At 38.3% G+C, this 20,716-nt stretch overlaps 1 protein-coding gene across 1 annotated transcript in view; it reads left to right on the forward strand.

Moving 5' to 3' along the window:
- The window catches only part of brip1 (BRCA1 interacting helicase 1), a gene marked incomplete at both ends in the record, with an annotated part of 57,514 nt that extends 44,817 nt beyond the window's left edge, over positions 1-12,697 (forward strand). Inside the window, 3 exons of the mRNA XM_083886875.1 lie at positions 7,116-7,230; positions 10,664-10,943; positions 12,652-12,697. Coding sequence (XP_083743001.1) covers positions 7,116-7,230; positions 10,664-10,943; positions 12,652-12,697 — 441 coding nt within the window. The remainder of the gene's footprint in view (positions 1-7,115; positions 7,231-10,663; positions 10,944-12,651) is intronic.
- Between the last annotated feature and the right edge of the window lie 8,019 nt (positions 12,698-20,716).

Raw genomic sequence — 20,716 nt, forward strand, 5'->3', positions numbered from 1 at the left:
TGCTGTGCAGGAGGCACATTTCAATCAATAACGACTCCCCCCTCCATAATCTGACTTACAGTGGTAACAGAGCAGAGACACGGTACAAAGAATCACAGCTTCCAGCAGTGACTGAGCTGGTTTTCATGGCATCAGTGATTTGTTAATCCTTAAGCTGCTTTTTTAATGATTTGGTTTACAGACAGGAGGAGATGCCTCTATGCTGCACAGTAACTGTTAAATGTTTTTGTATTCATTGAAAATCACTTTGACTGAAATCCTAATTATTTTCTTTAAACATTTTTTTATAAATGTAGTCACTTCAGAGTTACTTTCCTCTACCAGGACCTTGATTAATGGAGATTTTCCTTATTATTGTTCTTCAGTTAATTAATCCCGTTTCGCTAAATCCCAAATCAAAAATATTACCGTTGCAATAACTGTGTAGTCCTTTTTTTTCTAGCACAGTTGCTTATGTTGCCACTCTTGAGATTATGGCTGTGACCTGCCAGATTACACAGATTAACCCTGAAGGACCTCACAATTTAGGGTTAAACTGCAACTTTCCAAACTTTCAGATCTTCGTTGTCTCATCCTGATGCAATCTTGACAAAAGGCATTGTTTTATATTTATAGAATTAGTGGAAATCAAGACGATGTTTGAGTCTATGAAACAGGAGATACTGATGTTATGTGAGCCAAGCTAATCGTTGTTTGCTGGATTGTTTTTGTCGTGGTTTAATTAAGTCTGTCCTTTAATCCTTTATTGATTCTACATATTAGTGACTTTGCTGTGACTGAAAAATGTGGATAATCACAAACCACCATTTTTTGCCCAATTCTAGTTTACATTGAGGAAAATAATTAATACTACAGCCTATTTGACAAAACACAATTGCAATGCAATTGCAAACTGTATGCTTTAGGGTCATAACTATATTTATCTGTAATCAGTTATTAATCACTCATATAATTTTATTTTTAAGCGTATTATTTCATCTCAGTCATACAGTTATATCACAAGAAATCACATTTTTGACCTTCATCCATACCATAGGAACCTTCAGAAAACAATGGAAAAAAGGGTGGAGAAGAATAAATAAATACATAAATAAATCACAACATTTTCATGTTTAGACGTTAACAGTTGCCTAAAAGAAAACAAAAGAAATTCCACATTAAAACAGGAACTACGGAGTCATGAAAACATGTCACATCCCTGTATCCCTGTAAATATCATCGTTTGTCACCTGTCACAATGCTAAATATTTCTGCCAATTTTTGCATATATTATATCTATATATATATTTTCCTTGACAACAAATGTAGCTGTGAACTGAGAACCAATTTTTATTAAAAAGAAAATAAGCTAAAAGCAATGTGAAGCTCAGTAATCACTCTGGTCCACCACATTGCCTCAGAGTTTCTTGGACGCCTGCGTGTGGCGTTTCAAGTTCCTGCTGTTGAGCTGTGAATTTGACATACACCATATTGCATGTAAAGCTTTGGAGTCTGTCTGGGTGCAATGTCCAGACACCCAAACACCAGTCTGCATGCAGCACTGTTTATAGACTCCAGCACTCTTGGCGTGGGGCAGGACACACTCACGACTTTAACGACTTTACGGGCATCACTGACCGCTGTCATTTTGGCCTGTTGATTTCAATTTGTCATCACGTCTTCATGCTCCCCCTCCCCGATCATGTTCTGACTTTGCCTTCCCATGAACACCTGCCTTGATATCTTTATATTTGACCTGTTGTCGTAATCGCGTATAATTACTGTTCAGTAGTAACCTGATAACAGACAGGGACGTGTGTGTTTCACATGTTCTTTGTTATGGCACTGATGAGCCTGGAAGCTTGCCAGTGCTGATGTGTGACCTTTAATGAAATCTTCATGCCTCAGTGGATATCAAAGGCAATTACTTTCATTTCACTGATTTGTTTGTAGCTCATAATGGATTCTCTTCAGTCCTTGCACATCGATGCAAATTAAGTAACTCAGTGTTTTTTTTTGTAAGAGATGTTAAACAACTTTCTCTGTAGTTATTGCTTAAATGTTGCATACATCTGATTAAAAATTAACATTGAGCCAATGATAGGGAGAATTCACTCAATCAGCACCTGGCATATTTATAGTGTTGAGGCCAGAATGCTTTATAGGACAGTTAAAATGTAACCATAGTTACTTCATGTCAAAGTTCCAGTGGTCATTTCTCAGTATAAAATGTTAGTTTTAAAAAAGTATGCACGATCACTTTTTTTAGAAACTTAAGAAATTTCTTCTGTCTTTAAAAAAAATAAAAAATAAATAAGTGATACATTTAAATAAAATACTGTTTGCATATAATAGTATACAAATGGTTTAAAAAAAAACATTCCATACAGAAATAATAGTTCTCAGGCATGTTTGGTAACAGTTAAAGGGGATTCTAATTTGTTTCTACAAAATATAATTTGTGAAAACCAATTTCTCTTGATTTGACGATAGCATTTAAACCACACTGAATATAATCAGGTATAAATATGGATAAAAATGATCAGGAAAACGCTGTTGATGAAACACTCAAATGAATGTGGAAATAGCATTAGAAAAAAACAGGTTAATACAAATATGAACACTATCTGCAGTTGGTTTGAATTCACCGTCTCCTTTCATGTATCCCTTTAATCGATATCCATAAACTGCTTTATTTCAGTGAATCGCTAATGGAATTGATTTCTTTAAGCGTATGTGGCCTAATAAGGATTGCTTGACTGGATCATGATCGTCAGTAGAGGGTCTTTAACAATCTGTCTGCTGGAGCAGCTGTTAGAACTTGGCTTCAGTCAGAGGTTTGGGGCTTCTTGGATAATAAACCCAGATTTATTTCTTAGGGTCAGTGGAATTAGACACCTAATCTTCCTATGGGGTTTTGTAAGTTGACTAATCTTGATATAGACGACCATTGTTTGGGCTCATCTTTGTGTGCTTACACTGTAATCTGGTTAATACTATAAGTGTGATTGTGGCAACCATTTGTCGGCTAATAGCCTGGTGCCTTTTTAGTGGTGCATATTGTAGTAGGGTCCAAGCAGGAGAGCATTAAAGATGAGCAATTAGCCATTTGTGCACCTTACCCAATCTATGGTGGAACGCTGGCAAAGATATAAAGATATAAAACTTTGATCCATTAAACTACTTAACGTCTTTTTGTGGTGTCATGTTCATGTAGTATCATCATCTGCTGTTGTCCAGTTGTACACGTTCTTTCATGTGCCCATAGCTTAAGGTTTATTTTCTGTATATATAATATTGGTCATTGCTTGAGTTAGATTTGCTCGTACAAAGTGCAAAAGAGAAGGTATAATAATTATTGATTTGTGAGTAGATCTGTCATTATCCTTATTTCAATCAATATAGTTGAACTAGCTTTAATGGGGATGTAATCGGAAGCTTCACTCTGCCACCTAAACCAATCAATAGCATTGATTGATCTGCTCTAAACTGAAGTAAGAGAAATCTTGCTAAGAACAATGATATAATTTATCACTTTCATTCGACTTGCGGACATTTTAACCACTTTAGCAGCATGGCTCTATTGATTGCTTTGGTCTGCGCTGAAATATCTCACTATAAGATATTTGGTGCAGATTTCCACGTTATTCTTCCCCCCTCCTGTGAGAAATCCAAACATAATGAAAAGACACAGTTCTATGTTCACTCAATCATGACAAGTGTCAACTCAGCATGACATCACTTATTGGTGTGTGTGGGCGAGTGGTTTGTCCAGTGCCATGTTGTTGCTTTTTTTATTTATTTATTTATTTATTTATTTATTTATTTAACATTTTATTTATTTAACCTTAACCAGGCAAGTCATTAAGAACAATTTCTTATTTGCAGTGGTGCCCTGGCAAAAGGCAAAGCCTCTTGAGAGAAGGGGATGAGGGCTGAAAATTAATATCAAAAGTAAAAAAAAAAAACCATAAACGGCACCTATTGGATGTTGCTGTCAATACATTTATCATCTATTTGACTCTAAATGGGATCATCATTTTACAGAATGGGCATCATGCTGTATTGAAAACCTTAAACTAGTTGTTATATCAAGTGAGAAGAAAATAAAACATGTATTGTCTGTCAAATGCCAAGGGATGATATATTTAAATTAGCAGCATCTGTGAACTCTAGCAGGTTAAGATACATTAGGTATTGTTCAAAGTCACAGTTTTATATACAAACCAGTGGATTTGCCCCCAACGGCCATACAAGAGAATACAGAGTAAAACTAAAGTTTATCATTGTTTTCATATATCAACAGAAAAAAAACAGTGCTAGTTTACCTTACACAGCTTATATTATATTATATATATTATATTTAATGACCAATCTGCAACCATCCTCACACTAAAGACATCATTCAAATGATTTCAAGATTGTTTGTCTTTAGATATTTGAAGAAAGAAAATCTTTAGGCTCAGATGTTCATTTGCTTTGAAGATGTACAGTACATAGTATACTATGTCAAGCAGACAGTTGTTAATGTGTCCTCTAAAACTGAAATCATATATTTTAAATGGTCATTCCATTAAACCTTTTTTCACTGCCTACCTGCTCTTAGTCACCGTATGTTTTATTGAGCTGCACAGTCTGCACGGCCTTGAATGATGGTGTCTCATAAATCTGTCTCGAGAAACATTTGCTTCTCATTTGGGAACAGCACTTTGCTTTAAGACAAGGTATAAAGAGATAGCCTCTTTAAACACTGTAGCACAGTATGATGCAAAAAAAAAAAAAAGCTGCATGTTTCTGCCTAAGTAATGCTGAAATATTAGCACACAAAAGCTCTGCAGTGTAGGTTCAGTTCACTAAAAAACATTTCTCAGGCATCTTCCACTTGCCATTAGATGCTGAATTACCAGGTGCCTGAGGGTCTAGCTTGGCTGTGAAGATTATACGAGAATTCTTTGCTCACTCAAGCTTTTAGACTTAAATTTAGTCTTTGTTAAAAAAAAAAAAACACATACCACATGAAAACAAAGAAGACAATTGCACTGATGTTGGGGTGAACCAGTGAGACACAATCCAAATGGAAGTCCCAGGTGAAGAAACACAACACTGCGTTAAAAGGCTTACAAATGCCAAAACACTGCACATACACACTGTAATACTCAGACAAGACTCAAACAGCCCTGTAAAGTTTACACAGCAGCATTTTTGTAATCTTTTGTCATTACAATTGCAACATAATCCATGCCTATGAATAGCAAAACTGAGCTGACGGTTTTGGGTACAGGTAGGAAGTCTGTGTAAGTGCAGAATTAAGAGCGGCTCATGCTCAGTCACTGCTGATCTGAAATATGTGTAAATGTATGAATGTTGACACACTTCTCAACTGCATTCTGAGTTACATATTTTCTCCTAGTTTATGTTATTTTTTGACATAGCGAGACGTCTCCCTCCCAGACCACAGTTCAAAACCAGTTCAAGACCAGACGTCAGAAGACGTGTTGTGCCATTATGAAGACACTGTGATGTGTTAAGACACGTCTACCAAACAGATCAACAGAGTTGGGAAGAACCATGAACTTTTCCTTACCTTAAGCAAATACTTTCTACGCCTTAGTCACAATCCATACACTACCAGTCAAAAGTTTTGGCTCACTTAGAAACGTCCTTATTTTTGAAGGAAAAGCACTTTTTTCAATGAATATAATATATATAAATGTAATAAATGTTAATGTATAATATATATAAATGAATCGTTAATGTGGTGAACGACTATTCGAGCTGCAAACGTCTGGTTTTAATGGAATATGTACATAGGTGTATAGAGGCCCATTTCCAGCAACCATCTCTCCAGTGTTCTAATGGTACATTGTGTTTGCTAATCGCGTTAAAAGGCTATTGGATGATTAGAAAACCCTTCTGAAATTAAGTTAGCACAGCTGAAAACAGTTTTGCTGGTTCTTTGACGAAAGCAAAGTTTAAAGGGCAAAATTATTATTTTGAATAAAAATCATTATTTCTAATCTTGTCAATGTCTTGACTATATTTTCGATTCATTTTGCAACTCTTTTGATGAATAAAAGTGTGAGTTTTAATGGAAAACACAACAAAATTGTATAGATGACCCCAAACTTTTGACCGGTAGTGTACTAAAACTGGTATCAAGCAATATTTGGGGAAAGCAACAACAGCGAATCACAGTTGCTGAGACAATCACCTCAAATGCTCTGCTGTGTCTACAAAGTTGCGTTAGACTTAAATTGAATAAAAGATTTGAGTACGGTTGTGATTCCAGGGGTGGATTTTTTTTTTTTTACCATCTGTTGCTGCTCATGCTGGGCAGATGTGGGGAAACTCCCTCAGATATGCTTAAGCACTCCTACATTTGAGAATCCTTCTGCAAATATTTCAGCAGATCATGTAACTACTCACTCATCCCGTGCTAAATTCTCTGTTTTTCTCTCCTGAAATGATGGATTGCCTTTTCTTTTGACAGAGTGCAGGTGAAAGGTGACATATTAAGAGCTGTCAGAGAGCTACTTGTCAGAAGGCTGAGTAAAAGTTGGGGACTTACACATATTCAAGGTAGCGTGTTGAAAAGTGGGAGGAGTGAAGGCGCTGTGCTGTTGGTGGTCCAACCAGAGTAAATATTGCACGTGTTGGGGCCCTGAGGGCCACAGCCTCAACACACTCAGTGAAACATCCCTGTAAAATTCATCTTGGGTGTCCATGCAAATGAACGTGAGACAGGACACAGCGTCGGCCCTATATATGTGTTATTGTTGTTTTTTCACAACATATTTTGCCCTTCCATTCTAGCATTCTCACACCTATTCTGACCACACACAATCATATGAATAATTCAGGAAAATCCCGACACTGAGTATTAACGGGAAAAGTTCTTTGTTCTGGCCTCTTAGTAGAATCTGTAAGTGATGACAGACGAGACTATTTAACAACATGAGCTCTTAAAATCAAACAGGACACTCTCAGTGTTTTAATTCTGTGGCAACAGAGCAGGGAGCTTGTCCTGACTCATCACACTTTCAAAGCCTGCTGGCACACCTCGCCGTGGGAATGACACTTCTCAACCCATCTCTGTTTGAACAGGTTAAATCCACTTTCTCTGTGCTCCACGTCAGGCTTTCAGCGGCAGCAGCTTCCCTGATTTACAGTGGAGCACGGGCTCAATGCAAAAGCAAAGGGCTGAGAAAAGTGTTGAATACAAGTGTGCACACAAACACACCTTCTACCTACGTTTGAAGTTTGAATTAATCCTATTTGGGTGGCCATTTTTGCACAGAATGCATCATTACTTTTTATGGTGTGACAATGTAGACAACAAAGAGTGACCCATAACCTAAACAATATGCGACATACAGTGTGTATATATATATACACATACATATACATATAAATATATATATATATAAAATATATATATATAAATATATGTGTATATATCTCCACTGGAATCACAACAATACTCCACCAATCCTCCAAACTTTTGTTCCATTTAAGTCTCAATGCAATTAATGCACTTAATCAATCAGCCTTTTTTAAACAAACACTTCTTGTAGCTCAATTTTGTCAGGTTGCTTGCAATATTCTGTGTCCTTACGTCGTGTGTCCTAACTTGTGTCTTTTTAACCACTGCTGCAAACCAAATTTGGGACAATAAAGGTCTGAACTGAACTGAACTCTGGACTATATACACAGTACTGTGAAAAGTTTCAGGGCGCCACCAGCTTTGTCGTTTTTTCTGTCTGTCAAATTCTGTGATCATTGGCATTTGTAATGAAGTGATGTGACTTAAAGCTGGTCTTTAGCAAGCTGTCAATGAGTTTAACTCATGCAACATGTGTATGTAATGCTCAAGCATGTCTTAAATAAACCTGGCGTATTTTTTTTACAGCAGATATGCTGGTTATTTTTTTTAATGAAATAGTAGGATAAACACAGGATTTACCAATAACATTAATTAAGGTTCCACTCCAGCATTAACAGAGCTGTGTTATTGTTCAAGTGTAAGGGGAGATCACACTAAATACTTGACACCTGTAGAGGATGTTTTTTTATTTTTTTCAGAATTTTTTTTTTCTTTAAAAAAACAACAACAAAAAACTGCATACATATTTTCTGGATGTGTTCCAGTAAAGTGATATAGAAATAATTATCCTCTATTGTCGTTATAGAATTGCTAAAACAACAAATCTAATGGTGGCTGAAGATTTCTGCACAGTTATGTGTATATATATATATATGTATATATAAAAAGTTTCAGGGCAGCCCTAATATATATATGTATATATGAATATATATATACATATATATATATCAAAATTAACCCGTTATCGCAGGATGATTAATTTGTGGAATTAACTTGTTAAATTTTTTTTAACGCATTAATGCACTTTCATCGCGCTACGGGTAGACGTGCAGCTTATGAAAATAACAGGCAAGGCAGGCAACTGCTTGGGGCCCCCGAGCCGATAGGGGGCACCCGACACTCGGAGCCTGAGGGCTGTTGCCTAAATGCATCAGTGACCACTGACCAGCCGCATCCCTGTCCCCCTTAAACAACAATGGTTGATTTGCAGTGACATCTCAGTAGGAAACCTCCCTAAAGGGGCCCCACGTCACCTCACGTTAACCTGTGTGAAGTTATCGTTCTGCAAGTTGTAAATGAAGCTGAAGGAAAATGAAGAGGAGTAATCAATCTGGTAGTTAGAAGAAGAAGAAAAAAAAGAGGATGAAGAAAAAAGAAAGAAAGACACAGTTGTAAGTGGTGCTACTGGCGCAGATAATGATATAATCATAACATTAACAGTCATTGTCTAACCGGGACACAGATTTGAACTGCAGCTAACATTAGCGTCAGAATGCTAGCTGACGCTAACACTAACTAGTAGAAGCAGTGCTTCAAAGGTGCTGATGAGGAATTTCCTGCTGTGGGTTTAGTACCACAAGAAAACTATTTAACTTCTATACTTTATATTTTGTTTATAATGTGAGTTATTTACAGTGCAATGTATAATTTTTTTTAAAGTTTTTTTAAAAAGTTATTTACAGTATTTTATTTTTTCTATTTATTTATATTGTCTTATAATGTGAGTTCTTTACAATGTAATGTTTATTTTTTACTAAGTTTGTATAGGTTTTTAAAAAAGTTATTTACAGTATTTTATTGTTCTTTACATTCATATTTTCACATACTTTATTTATCTCTCCGTTCCAACAGAAGAAAATTTTTCTGGCATATTTACGAATGGTAATTAATCGTGATTAATCGTGATTGATCCACAGCTACCCTGTGATTAATCTGATTAAAAATTTATTTTGACAGCCCTAATATATATGTGTATATATATATATATATATATATACATATATATGTATATGTATACTAATATTGACTGATATATATATATCAGTAATAGTTGATATTGATTAATAGTGACTAATATTATCATTTCAATGAGTGAAAATCCCAGCAGTTTCAGAAATACTTGGACCCGTCCATCGAGTCATCAACAACTATGCCATGTTCAAAGTGACTTAACTCACCTTTCTTTCCCATTCTGATGCTCTGTTTGAAATTCATCAGTTCGTCTACATGCCTAATGGTGCTTTCCAGAACCCATCCAAACAAATGGGATGTGGGACTTATCCTACGTGAATTGTAGTAGCTCCTACTTCAAAGCATTCCAGCAATTGAAGTCGAATGTTAGAAAACATGGACGATCACGGCGCTTTGAAGAGACTGTCAGCAATTCAGTCTACTTACATACACAAGCGAGCCGTATATGTAAAAGCGATACATATTGATATGTAACGTCATGAGTGTACTTTTACCGTAGCTCTACATATCTTCATGCTAACAGATAAAAACAACAACATAGTTTCACGCCATAACATGAAAAACAAGTTGTGATAAAATTGCTGTGTCTAAAACAAGTCTATACACAGAAAAGTAAAGTTTATAGCCTATTCATGTGACTACATGGGCACTGCCATTATTCTCCGACGTTATTTTGGTGAAGTCGGGGTAGGTCGATCAGCCCAGACTTCGCGAGTAGGAGGTCCCACTTCGACAGGCATTCCAGTCCACTTTTTCTAGTTGGAGGTAGGATAAGTCCCACGTCCAACTGGTTTGGATGGGCCCTGGAACGCAGCATAAGTTTACCAAAGTTGCTTTCATGTGATTAGCTGTTAACGACCAGTTGAGCAGGTGCATCCAATAGTGTGGCCACTCAGTGTAATTAATTAAACCAGCCTTGTGCTGCACGGTCTATACAGAAGCAAATGTTTATTACTGGCAAATTGTTTCATTTGTGTCATCAACAATTAATGGAGTTCACAAGTATTTGAGGCAAAGTTGTCACCAGGAAGAAGACAGTTTGTTGAAGACACAGGTTGAGAGACCAGTAGAGACCAAACATCTGTAGACAGTAGTCATGTCATTTTGACAAGTGAATGTGCTTCAAACCTGTCTGACTGTCCATTTCAGTATTTATTTTAACACTACATCTAATTTGTGGACAAAAGATAAAACGCTGCTTCAAACACCAAAGTCTTGTAAGTTCCAGACAAAATATTATACTGACATTAGCCATGCTCATCATACTATCAGAACCCATCATCAGTGGCACATCCCACATGCTGGTGCTGCTCTTTTCGTAATATATAGCCACTATAGAGCTGAGCATGCAGGTGTCCTCCACAGACTGTCCCACTTCCAGCAGTCCAATAGGAATTCAGTCACGCATCAGTGTTCACCACTTGCTCCAGACACCCCCTGTTCGTGTCAGAAAACAAAAGCCGCGGGCGTCCCTGCAGCACACAGTCGCTGGGGCAGCAAAGGCAACACCTCTAAAGCAAACAGACTTGCCTGCTCTTTGTAAAACCAGCATAATGCTCAGCTTTTGTCCCCTCCACTCCTCCACCCTGGTGCTCCGGCTTCAGAACAGGTGCCGCTCAAAGTTGCCTTTCTAATTCATTGTTTCTTCAGTTCCAAAGCCCATCTCTCTTTATATTTACCCTCCTGACTTTGTAGGTGACTTTCTCTAAATGTACTCAACAAACCCTATAGCCTTTCATTTCACCATGAAAGGCTGCACGGCATAGTAACTCGGCATTTGTGTGTGCGCTAGTGTTTGAGCTGCTACTTTTGTTAAAAGGACACAGGTTGTCCTGTGAGAAATGACAAGGTTCTATTTCTGATATGAGTGAGAGCAGAACTATATTAGATTCATCACTGATGGAGGGATCATTCAGGATTTTTGAAGTGTGGTTGTATGAGGTACTGACACATTATCAACACTGACATTGCAGAGAAAATCACCTTTCTGAGCACGCTCCTGATACCCAGACACTACTGGATAACATGGCAGGAACGGATGGAATTAAAGATTTTAGCCACTTACAAAAAGGCTAATCTAATAAAAGCTACCCCTGCTTAAATGCAACATCTTAACCATTATGTTCACCACTTAATCTCACTGTCAGACAGTTGTTTCTGCTTAGAAACCAAAGTTATTAAAGCTCTTGCTTTCCTACACCAGAAACCGTGAAGAAGATGCTGGTCCACTGCTTACAACAACTCACATTTGAACTTTTGTGAAGTGAGATGTAAAACTGCTGATTTTTCCTCTGGACTTTGGTATGGGAAGAGAGCGGTTTACAAAGTTCTGGCCAGAAAAAGTGCTGTATATGTTCCTAAAATGCTCAACTCAATCACTTCAAAAAACCTGAACTATCCCTTAAATTCCTATATTCCTATACCCTTAAATAGTTTGACAATGAATCTTAATTTTAATAAACAAACACTACATATTGATATATACATTGTTTTTTTTTGTGGAATTTGCATATTTTCATCGTGTACTCACGTGTACACACAGTCCAGATACATGCAATCTGAGAGGGGGTCATGAAAACTGGGTATTTTGCAACATTTTTATGAGGTATTTTACAACAGTATTTATTAGGGCTAAAATTACCTGGGTACCTTGAATGCATCTCGTTGTTGCCGTAATCAAATTTGTGTGCTGTTTGTTACCTTGCAATTTTTGTATTGCTTTGCAAACCACTCACTCTCCCATACCAGAATCAGTAGAGACAGTTGTGTTATTGTGTGACTTTGATGTTTAAAATAAACCAGCAGCTCCCATGTCCTGCGAATGTGATTGGATATGACACACTTTAGACCCTAAATGAGTTGTCATGGCATCAGTATGTCAGCATGCAATTATATAGTTTTTATAGTGAGATGGCCTTTATTTTTAATCACACAAAACATTATACTGGTATTATCATATATTGCACAGCATTTCACGTCCCCTTTTAATTCACAGATACTAGAATAGAAGTCCAACAACATTAACGTTTTAAGGTCTTAAGTGAAAGTGATACAGCTAAGGTCAAAGTGGAGACTTTTCTAAAGAAACACAGTTCAAAGAAATTCAACCAGCGCTCAGATGTAATTAGTGTTTTGTAGAACTACTTCTTCTTTTCCTTAATCTTCTGATGCTCATGCTCATCTATCCTCATCCATATGTGCTTGAAGTAACATGGGGGTGTTATCCCTTTAACCCATCACTTAACCCTCACTGCTCCCCGTGACCAGTCTGGGGTCATATGGTATAACCTGCATTAGATCTGTGTCACCATTCTCAGGAGTCGAGACATGTTGGAGAATTCCACTTATGACATGGCTGAATGATGTGTGGTTGGACAAATAATATGCAATCGTTTTCTGCTGCAGTAATTCATGTTTTGTGTTTATGTTTGTCATAATTACTAAATAATCTACATACAATTCTTACTTTCTAAGTGAAATATGACCTAATATAAGAAATATGAGCTGGAGCATTGGTTTCCATCAGGGCAACAATTTAATAATGATAATAACCACAATAACACAGAAGTATAGTAAAGGTATTCATGCATTACAAAAACATATTATTTAAATGTTTGTCTCAGATTTGCTTAACAAATGTTTTTCTTTCTTTCTCGAGACAAAGTTTTATATTATCTGATATTTATCTCCGTGGTAGTTGATAGATTGCACTTATTTTTTTCTCACTAGCCTTTATTGGCCACATTATCGATATGATTATGGCAGCAACATGATATATCATTTCATGCTTTTATGAGCAGGCTCTGTCAATAATATCCTTACCTGATGCTGTTCTAAATGTGTGTTGTTGTTCTAAATTGGGTGGGTCGGGCACGATCTCTACAGCCAACACCAAACCTGACAGGTTGAAACAGCATTTGAAAATCTGTGTAGTTTTTTGGCACATTCCATGCAGATTTGATTTGATATAGCTGATTTAGCAAGGAATTAACCAAGTAAAAGCACATTCACAACAAAGCGATATGAAAGAGGACAGAGATGGAGTGTGCTGGTGTGTTATGAAACAAAATTACAGTGCTTTGGCTACTTTCAAATTGCCAGGCTGAAGTGATTGATGTCAGATTTTCGCATTTATGTGACCTTTCATGATAGTGTGGACACAGAAAACTGACTGTCAATTCCCACTTTCAAATCTATGAGTATCTATACTTATACTTTATATTTTCTAGCAACTTGCAACTACATTTCCTAAATACATTTTGAACTTTTACTCCAATGCATTTCCCCAAACTATCTTTGTTACTTGTTACTACCAGATAAAATCATAAGGACAGTTGGTAAACAGTTTGCATTTATTATAGAGCTTGATGACCACTTGTTGCTTTACACTACAGTTTAGCCATTCACCCATTCACCGACACATTCACAGCGCACACACTGCTGGTACAGCCGTCAGGAGCAATGTGGGGTTAAGTGTCTTGCCCAAGGACACATACAGTAATGACTGGCAGAGCCAGGAATTGAACTACCAGCCGTCCAGTTGAAAGGCAACTTGCTCAACCACTGAGCAACCATTGCTAATTCTACTTTTACACCTAAAACTGATATCAGAAAATTACTCTTGATATTAAAGTATAGTAAATGTCATATACTTAAAGACTTTTACTCAAGTTGTATTGTAAAAGTTGACTTCATATATATAATTTTTCAATATTGTAGACCTCATACTGCCAGTATCTGTCCCAAAGTGAACTTGAAGAATTAAAAACCAAAAAGTCATTAACATTGTTTTTATGTGAGTCTGTTTTTTGTAGACACTGTTTGCTCAAATGGTGTAAAAGTGGGAGGCAGAACGTGGAGATAAAAGGCAGCAAAGAAAACGTGTCAGTAACTGCTAACTATAATCCCTGTGTACCAGCAAAGCCATACATCAGTCAGTCATGTAGGTGGTAGAGGTGCAGCAGCAAATAACTTACTCGAGCTAAAGCCACAGGCTCATGAGAGTGCAAACATGATTATTGACAGAAACACAAAAGGAGGTTTAAGCTATAGTCTCATCTCAGCTGTGTGAAATTTCAGTCAAACACAGCCATGTGTAAAGAGGGTGGGCAGGTGACGAGGACCCACCCCCACAACCAATTTGTATGCAGTTTCCTTTATTCTCTCCTCTCCTGGTTTTCAGTCATGACCCAGTTCTTTAGGGGGGGGGGGGGGGGGGGGACAAAGCCCCTCGCACCCCTGTTGTGCTTTTAACAGCTACGTCTCAAATTAATCGGGCCGTCTGTATTCCTGTGTGCGTGCATCATTGTATACTGATCATGGGACAACCTAATAATCCCTTTTTTGTGACACGAAGGTGTTGCAGACATGCTGTCTTTGCCTTTGCCCACCTCCCGCTTGAGTCTTTAAGCCTTGTTACCCTTGACACGCTGCCCTGCCCAGAATCAAGTCGACCTGTCTGTCTTACCCTCTACGGACAGATAGGGGCACTGTTTACTTACTTTGCCTGCAGAGGCTCATGTGATTAAGCAGTGAGAACAGTCTCAGCTATCCCTGTTGTTAGGCTGCTCCTCTGGTATCTGCTGTGTCACTCACAATAGAATGACATCTGTTTCTGAAGCTAATTGTGCTTGTTTGCTATCCCAGCAAAGCTCTCTAAAGTGACCAGAGTCAACATGGCGTCTCCATCTTTCACTTTGTCACTTTTGTTTAGCCAATCCCTTGACACAGGTTTACTGTGTCTAGAATTAAGTTATGAAAGAATGTTAAAGAGATGGTCAAGAGTCACTGAATGAATACTCCAGCCATTGTGGAGTGAGTACAACATGAGTATCCCAAGGGAAGAAGCATGAACAATTCAGCAGCAAAAAGTCTGTTCACAGCTCTGTATGCAGCTGACTTATTGAGGAGTGGTGCCCGGCTCGAGTCTGGGCTTGTTCTAAAACCATTTACTATTATGGCATTGCTTGAGTCCACCACATAAACATTTGGAGATAGATTATAGCCAGACCAGTGTGTTTTGCTCCCGGTGCCACTGGGTTAACATGTGAGCAGAGGTGACATCACCATCGCTCCTCTTGAAGTCTCACAAGTTGTGATTGCTCGGCTTTGATTTTCAGTATCTGGCCCCAGTGCCTGTTTGCTTAGCTGGCAGAAGGCATCAGTTATGCCTTACAGTCATGCAGAATATATATATACATGGGATTTATTTGATTTGATTTGACTCAGATTATGTCTACAATTAACTTTTGCTACAAACTGTTTTGCTTTGGCACTGGTAAAATGTTTAAACAGAAAACTCCAGACCATATTCTCTTCCTGTGTCTTCTGCTGTGTTTTATTTAGCAACATGATTCTCAAACTGTGGTTCCTCAGCTGCGTATGGTGATACTTGGTGGAAAAAATCAGCTGTTCTACTGTATATACCAGGGTGTGTGAGTGCGTAGAACATGAAACAAACAACAACAAAAAACAATAATGATATATGTAAGGAAGAGGATGATGATGAGAGAGCAAATTATCTTATTGGGAATAAATCTGCGTCCTGTGAAAAGTCTGTATCTGACTTTGCTCGACCTAGTTTCACCACATTTTAACATTAGTGATAATAATGTCATTTTGAGAGTGCAATATTATCTCAGAACGGCAAGAGAGTGGCAATTGGCATGGTCTCCTGCTGCTATAGCCCGCTTGCTTCAAGTTTGCGTTCAGAACATGCTTGTTTGAGTTACCGTTGCCTTTCTATCATTTAGAACCATTTCTGCACAGGGAACTGCTGCTCACTGGATACTGTGTATTTTTTCGACTATTCACTCAAAGGGGAAGTAAGTAGTTTATAGTGCCATCTAGAGGACAGGCTGAAATTTACAACAAAGAACTGCTCCTCTGCTCACCCCCTCCCTTCCCTGAGCGCTACGGTATCCTCAGCCGGTCAAATGTCGTCCTCGTCGTCTTTTTCCGTGTCAGCAGATGAGGTTCGTGAGGCAAAGGAGAGGGCGAGCTACCACGGCCGTAGCAGACGAAGCGGAGAGAGAGGAGGCGGGACTTCCGCTACAAGTAAAGCGACGCTTGATTTGTTCTCTCTCGTTTGTTTAAACAGGCTCCGATAGAAACATGGCGTCGTGGCAATGCAGTAGCGGCCCGCGACCATGTTAGTTTACATGACTTTTTGAAACACTACGAAAATGAAACAAAGAATATTATACAGCGACTAGACAATGCAGGAGCACATAATATGTATACAAAAGTGGATTTTGGGTCATATAAACCCATAAATACTACACAGTGTCCCTTTAAGCTGCTCATCTTGACCGTGTCTACATGCCTAAATGCACTGGATATTTGTGTTAACACACATGTGATGTGCATCAGCTTGTAAGTATACGCCACTCTCCTATTTGTTGGCATTAAAGGACCAGTGTGTGAAATGTATGTGATATTATTTTCATTTGGCAGAAACTGAAATGAAAATAATGACAATCTTTTAAGTCTTGATGCTAACTGAAGGCTACAGTTCTAGAACTACCCGGCTCTACTCAGTTTGGCATCCACCACGTTGTTTTCCATTACGTCATAGTAGGTCCTCAACATCGTCATAGCACGGCTGAATGAAACTGCTGTGACGTTGTTTTATATGTGACACAAACTAGTGAAAAAGCTGCAAAGTAGTTCTTTTCACTGTACTGAATCATTACATTTACATTTAAGCATTTAGCAGACGCTTTTATCTAATGCGAATTACAAGAGAGGGATATGCGACAAAGAAGTAGTCATGGAAAGAACTCTAGAACACTAGATAGGTACAGTGGACTGATAGAGGGTGAGAGTGCTGAGGTGGATCCAAGTGCAGAAGGAGATAGGGTAGGGGTTAGGGTAAGTGGTAGGACAGAAGATGTCTTGGAAGAGCTGGGTTTCCAAGAGCTTCTTGAAGATAGCTGGTAGCGCTCGGTACGTCACTTCACCAGCGTGGAACGACACATGAAAAGAGTCCGGATTGTCTTGTGCGGGGTGATTGGCACATGACAATCCTTTGATGAACAGAGTATTCGAGGTGTAACATAGGCCTTTAGGAGAGCATTTAAGAAGGTGGACCAGACCCATGAAGCACTTTGTAGGCTAGCATCAGTGATTTGAATTTGATGTGGGTATGGTGAATTAGAATCAGTTAATTAATAAGATTTGTTCAGCGAATCGTTCAGTACATCCATGCATCCATACATGCATGACTGGAGCACAGTCTCTGTCTGACACAGTCACAGTCAGGTTGTGATTCGGCTCACGGTCGCCGGCTTTTGACAGTGTGGTCGTAAAATACACCAGACTCATTTGTTAGAAATTGAGATTTTAGACCTTTCCTGCTAAATGTTAGTGATTAACGCATGTTTTCAGGACTTTTGAGTATTTTTAACTGATCTACAGTTCGGCATAATAGTGATGGGATCGGCAGTTCATTTGAGTGTACTGAATCACTAGAATCTGTTCATTGAAATGATTCGTTCAAAAGATTAGTTCACCGATCGTTCAGTGCACCAGCTCTCTGTGTGTCAGTTCGTTTGCGAGATTCACGTCCACAGCCACAGTACCAGGTCTGTGTGTCAGTTCGTTCATGAGATTTATGTCCACAGCCACAGTTCACCAGCTCTCTGTGTCAGTTCGTTCGCGAATCACAGCAGCACGGCAGACTCAGTTCTTCTTACTAGTCACCCCCCCCGCTCGGCGCACGTTGGCTGGCGTCGTTTGCCGAAGATTCATGAGTGAGTGACAGCGTCTGCGAACGACTTCACAAGTGTTTCACAAAATGCGGCAGTTCCACTCCCAGCTGCTGAGCTCAACTGAAATAAGAAAGGAACGAATCAGTTCATGAAGTGATTCCAGTCAGTTCGTTCACTCAAATGATTCGTACTTTCGAACGAATCACTCATGACCGACACACTACAGCATAGTTCAGTTTGATTCTTGTGTTGGACGTTGTGCTCATGACTATTTCAGTGACAAAGATAGGGAGCTTTGGAAAACTGTTTTTTTGCTCATAGTGACGCAACATTTTTTCCATAAAAAGTACACTGGAAAGTACTAATAACAGCACAACAATTCACAGTACATTTTTTGATATTTGGTCTTAAACTTACCAGTTAAAAATTAATAGAGGCTGCAGTTTAGCATCTGTTAGAAGGTCATGTTTGAAGTGATAAAACAAAGCCATGGGGCTTAAATTGAGTTTAATTCTTCTTTTCTTCTATCTGACCATTTCATGTGTCAGTCTAGGGAACTAGTATAGCAGGAATAACAGGATTTGTTATCACCTATCATTCACATGTCGAGAGTATCTCTTCAAATTGGTTGGGGATCACAGTTCATTAGGTGCTGAGTCGTGGATTTCAAGTGAAAAACGATTGATTAGTTTTTGTTTTGGCCAATTTAAATATATTTTGGAATGGACGTCTTTATTGTTTCTTTTGTATATTAATCAAAAATGCATCTATTCATGTTTTACTTTCTTAATGAAAAACTTTCTGTTTTGATGGATGTAAAGCTCAGGAGTGACATTTGAATGAAATCTTCTTCAAGTAATGTCACTAAGGGTGTGAACCCTTAATGTATACAAAGCAAACACAGGGATTTGGCAAAATAAACACTCATGTCATCTAAAAAACACATCCCTGCTCACAGTCACCTCGTGAGCACACACTTTGACGCGGCAGTGAGACAAACACACGCAGGCGCTCCGGGAACAGGCTGCAGAGACAACAAGGGAGTGGAGCTTCTAGCTTTAAAAAAAACCTCTGGGTGCCACAGAGCGCTCTACCTCTCACCTTTTCAATTGTGATTGAGCACACATGTTTGCTTGTCTGTCTGTCTGTGTGTGTATGTTTGCACATAGGTATGAATAAAAGTGCACTGTTTGCTCTCTTAGTCTGCTTGACAGCTGTCTCTTAGCTTAAGTCCCATGCAGTTTAGCAGCACTGCCTCTTAATGGAAAAGCAAGCTTTGAAAGGAAAGCCAAGATGGTCATTAATTTGAAATCAGCCATTTGTACAGTGACTTTGACAAATGGCCTGGTCATGGATCACTGTCCTAATAATTTGACTCCACACACAATCAATACTCACTTCACATAGAGGATGTTCATAAATACTTAAACAGGAGGCACTAATTTGTCTGCGTGATTACAGAGGAGTCTCAGTCAACATGTCTCTTAAATACACTGCTGATGTAATTTCTGTATTCCCCTGTCGTATTGGCAGTGGTGTTGTCAACATGTGTATTAAAGTTCAACAGCAGACAGTTGTGGAAAGGCTGGTATGTGGAAGTGCCTTTACTCTGTATTCTCTTGAATGGCCATTAGGGTAAAAACTCCACTGGTTTGTATGGAAGTCTATTCAGAAATGAGGCTCAATAAACATTTTTCTGAGGAGTTTTTCCCAGACCCTCTTTTTAAAGATGACAAGCCACTGTGACCAAGTTGTGTAGTAGTAATTCAAACTATTTTACTGCCATTTATGTAACACATACAACTGAAGTCAATAAATGGTGAACAAAAACCTCTTCCATATGTGGAGTCTTCTGGTAAAAAAGAAGGAAAAAGGCTCTGTACAAAATACTAAACTCTAGGGCTCCAACAATTTTTAATCAATTACTAAATGAATCGTTTTTGGATAATCGATTAATTGGTTTGAGTGTTTTTTTTTCAATAATTTAAACAGGCTTTCTGATTTTTAAGCTTCTTAAATGTGAATATTTTCATTTCTTTTGCTCCATAAAACAAAAACTGAATAAGTATAGCTTGTGGACGAAACAAGACATTTGAGAACATCATCACGTCCAGGTTTAGTAAACACGATCAACACTTTTCAACATTTTCTGACCATTCATTTTCCAAACCAAACAAGTACTCGGTTAATTACAAAGATAATCAACATTAACATCAACATGTAGGTTAGCTGCAGACATGGCCCTACACTGTGTCTCTCTCTTGCTTTCCCCCTTTCATGCTACAGTCTGTCCTATTAACCCTTTAACACAGAGCGTATCGCAGACGACACGTTTACGCAAGTGCATTTTGCATTACTGCAAATACGCGTCAGTTTGTGCTATCGGGAAAATTCCAACGGTTTCTGAAAGTTGAGAAGTTGCACGTCATAGTCAACACATGGTTATTACGGTAATTTCACTCACGCTGTAGCAGGAAGCTGGTGAATCAGCAGCTTTGTCACAAGGGAGGAGAGAGTTGGAAAAACACCTGGACATAGTTCAAAGAATGTTTGCCTGTTTTTGTACATTGAGACAAAGACTCAAACAAATGTTATTTTAAATACGTGTTATACACAAATTTCAAATTTAACACACAGAATCTGGTGTTCATGTACAACTACAGTGTTTTTT

Source organism: Microchirus variegatus, assembly GCF_963457635.1.
Source record: "Microchirus variegatus genome assembly, chromosome: 3".
Classification (NCBI taxonomy): domain Eukaryota; kingdom Metazoa; phylum Chordata; class Actinopteri; order Pleuronectiformes; family Soleidae; genus Microchirus; species Microchirus variegatus.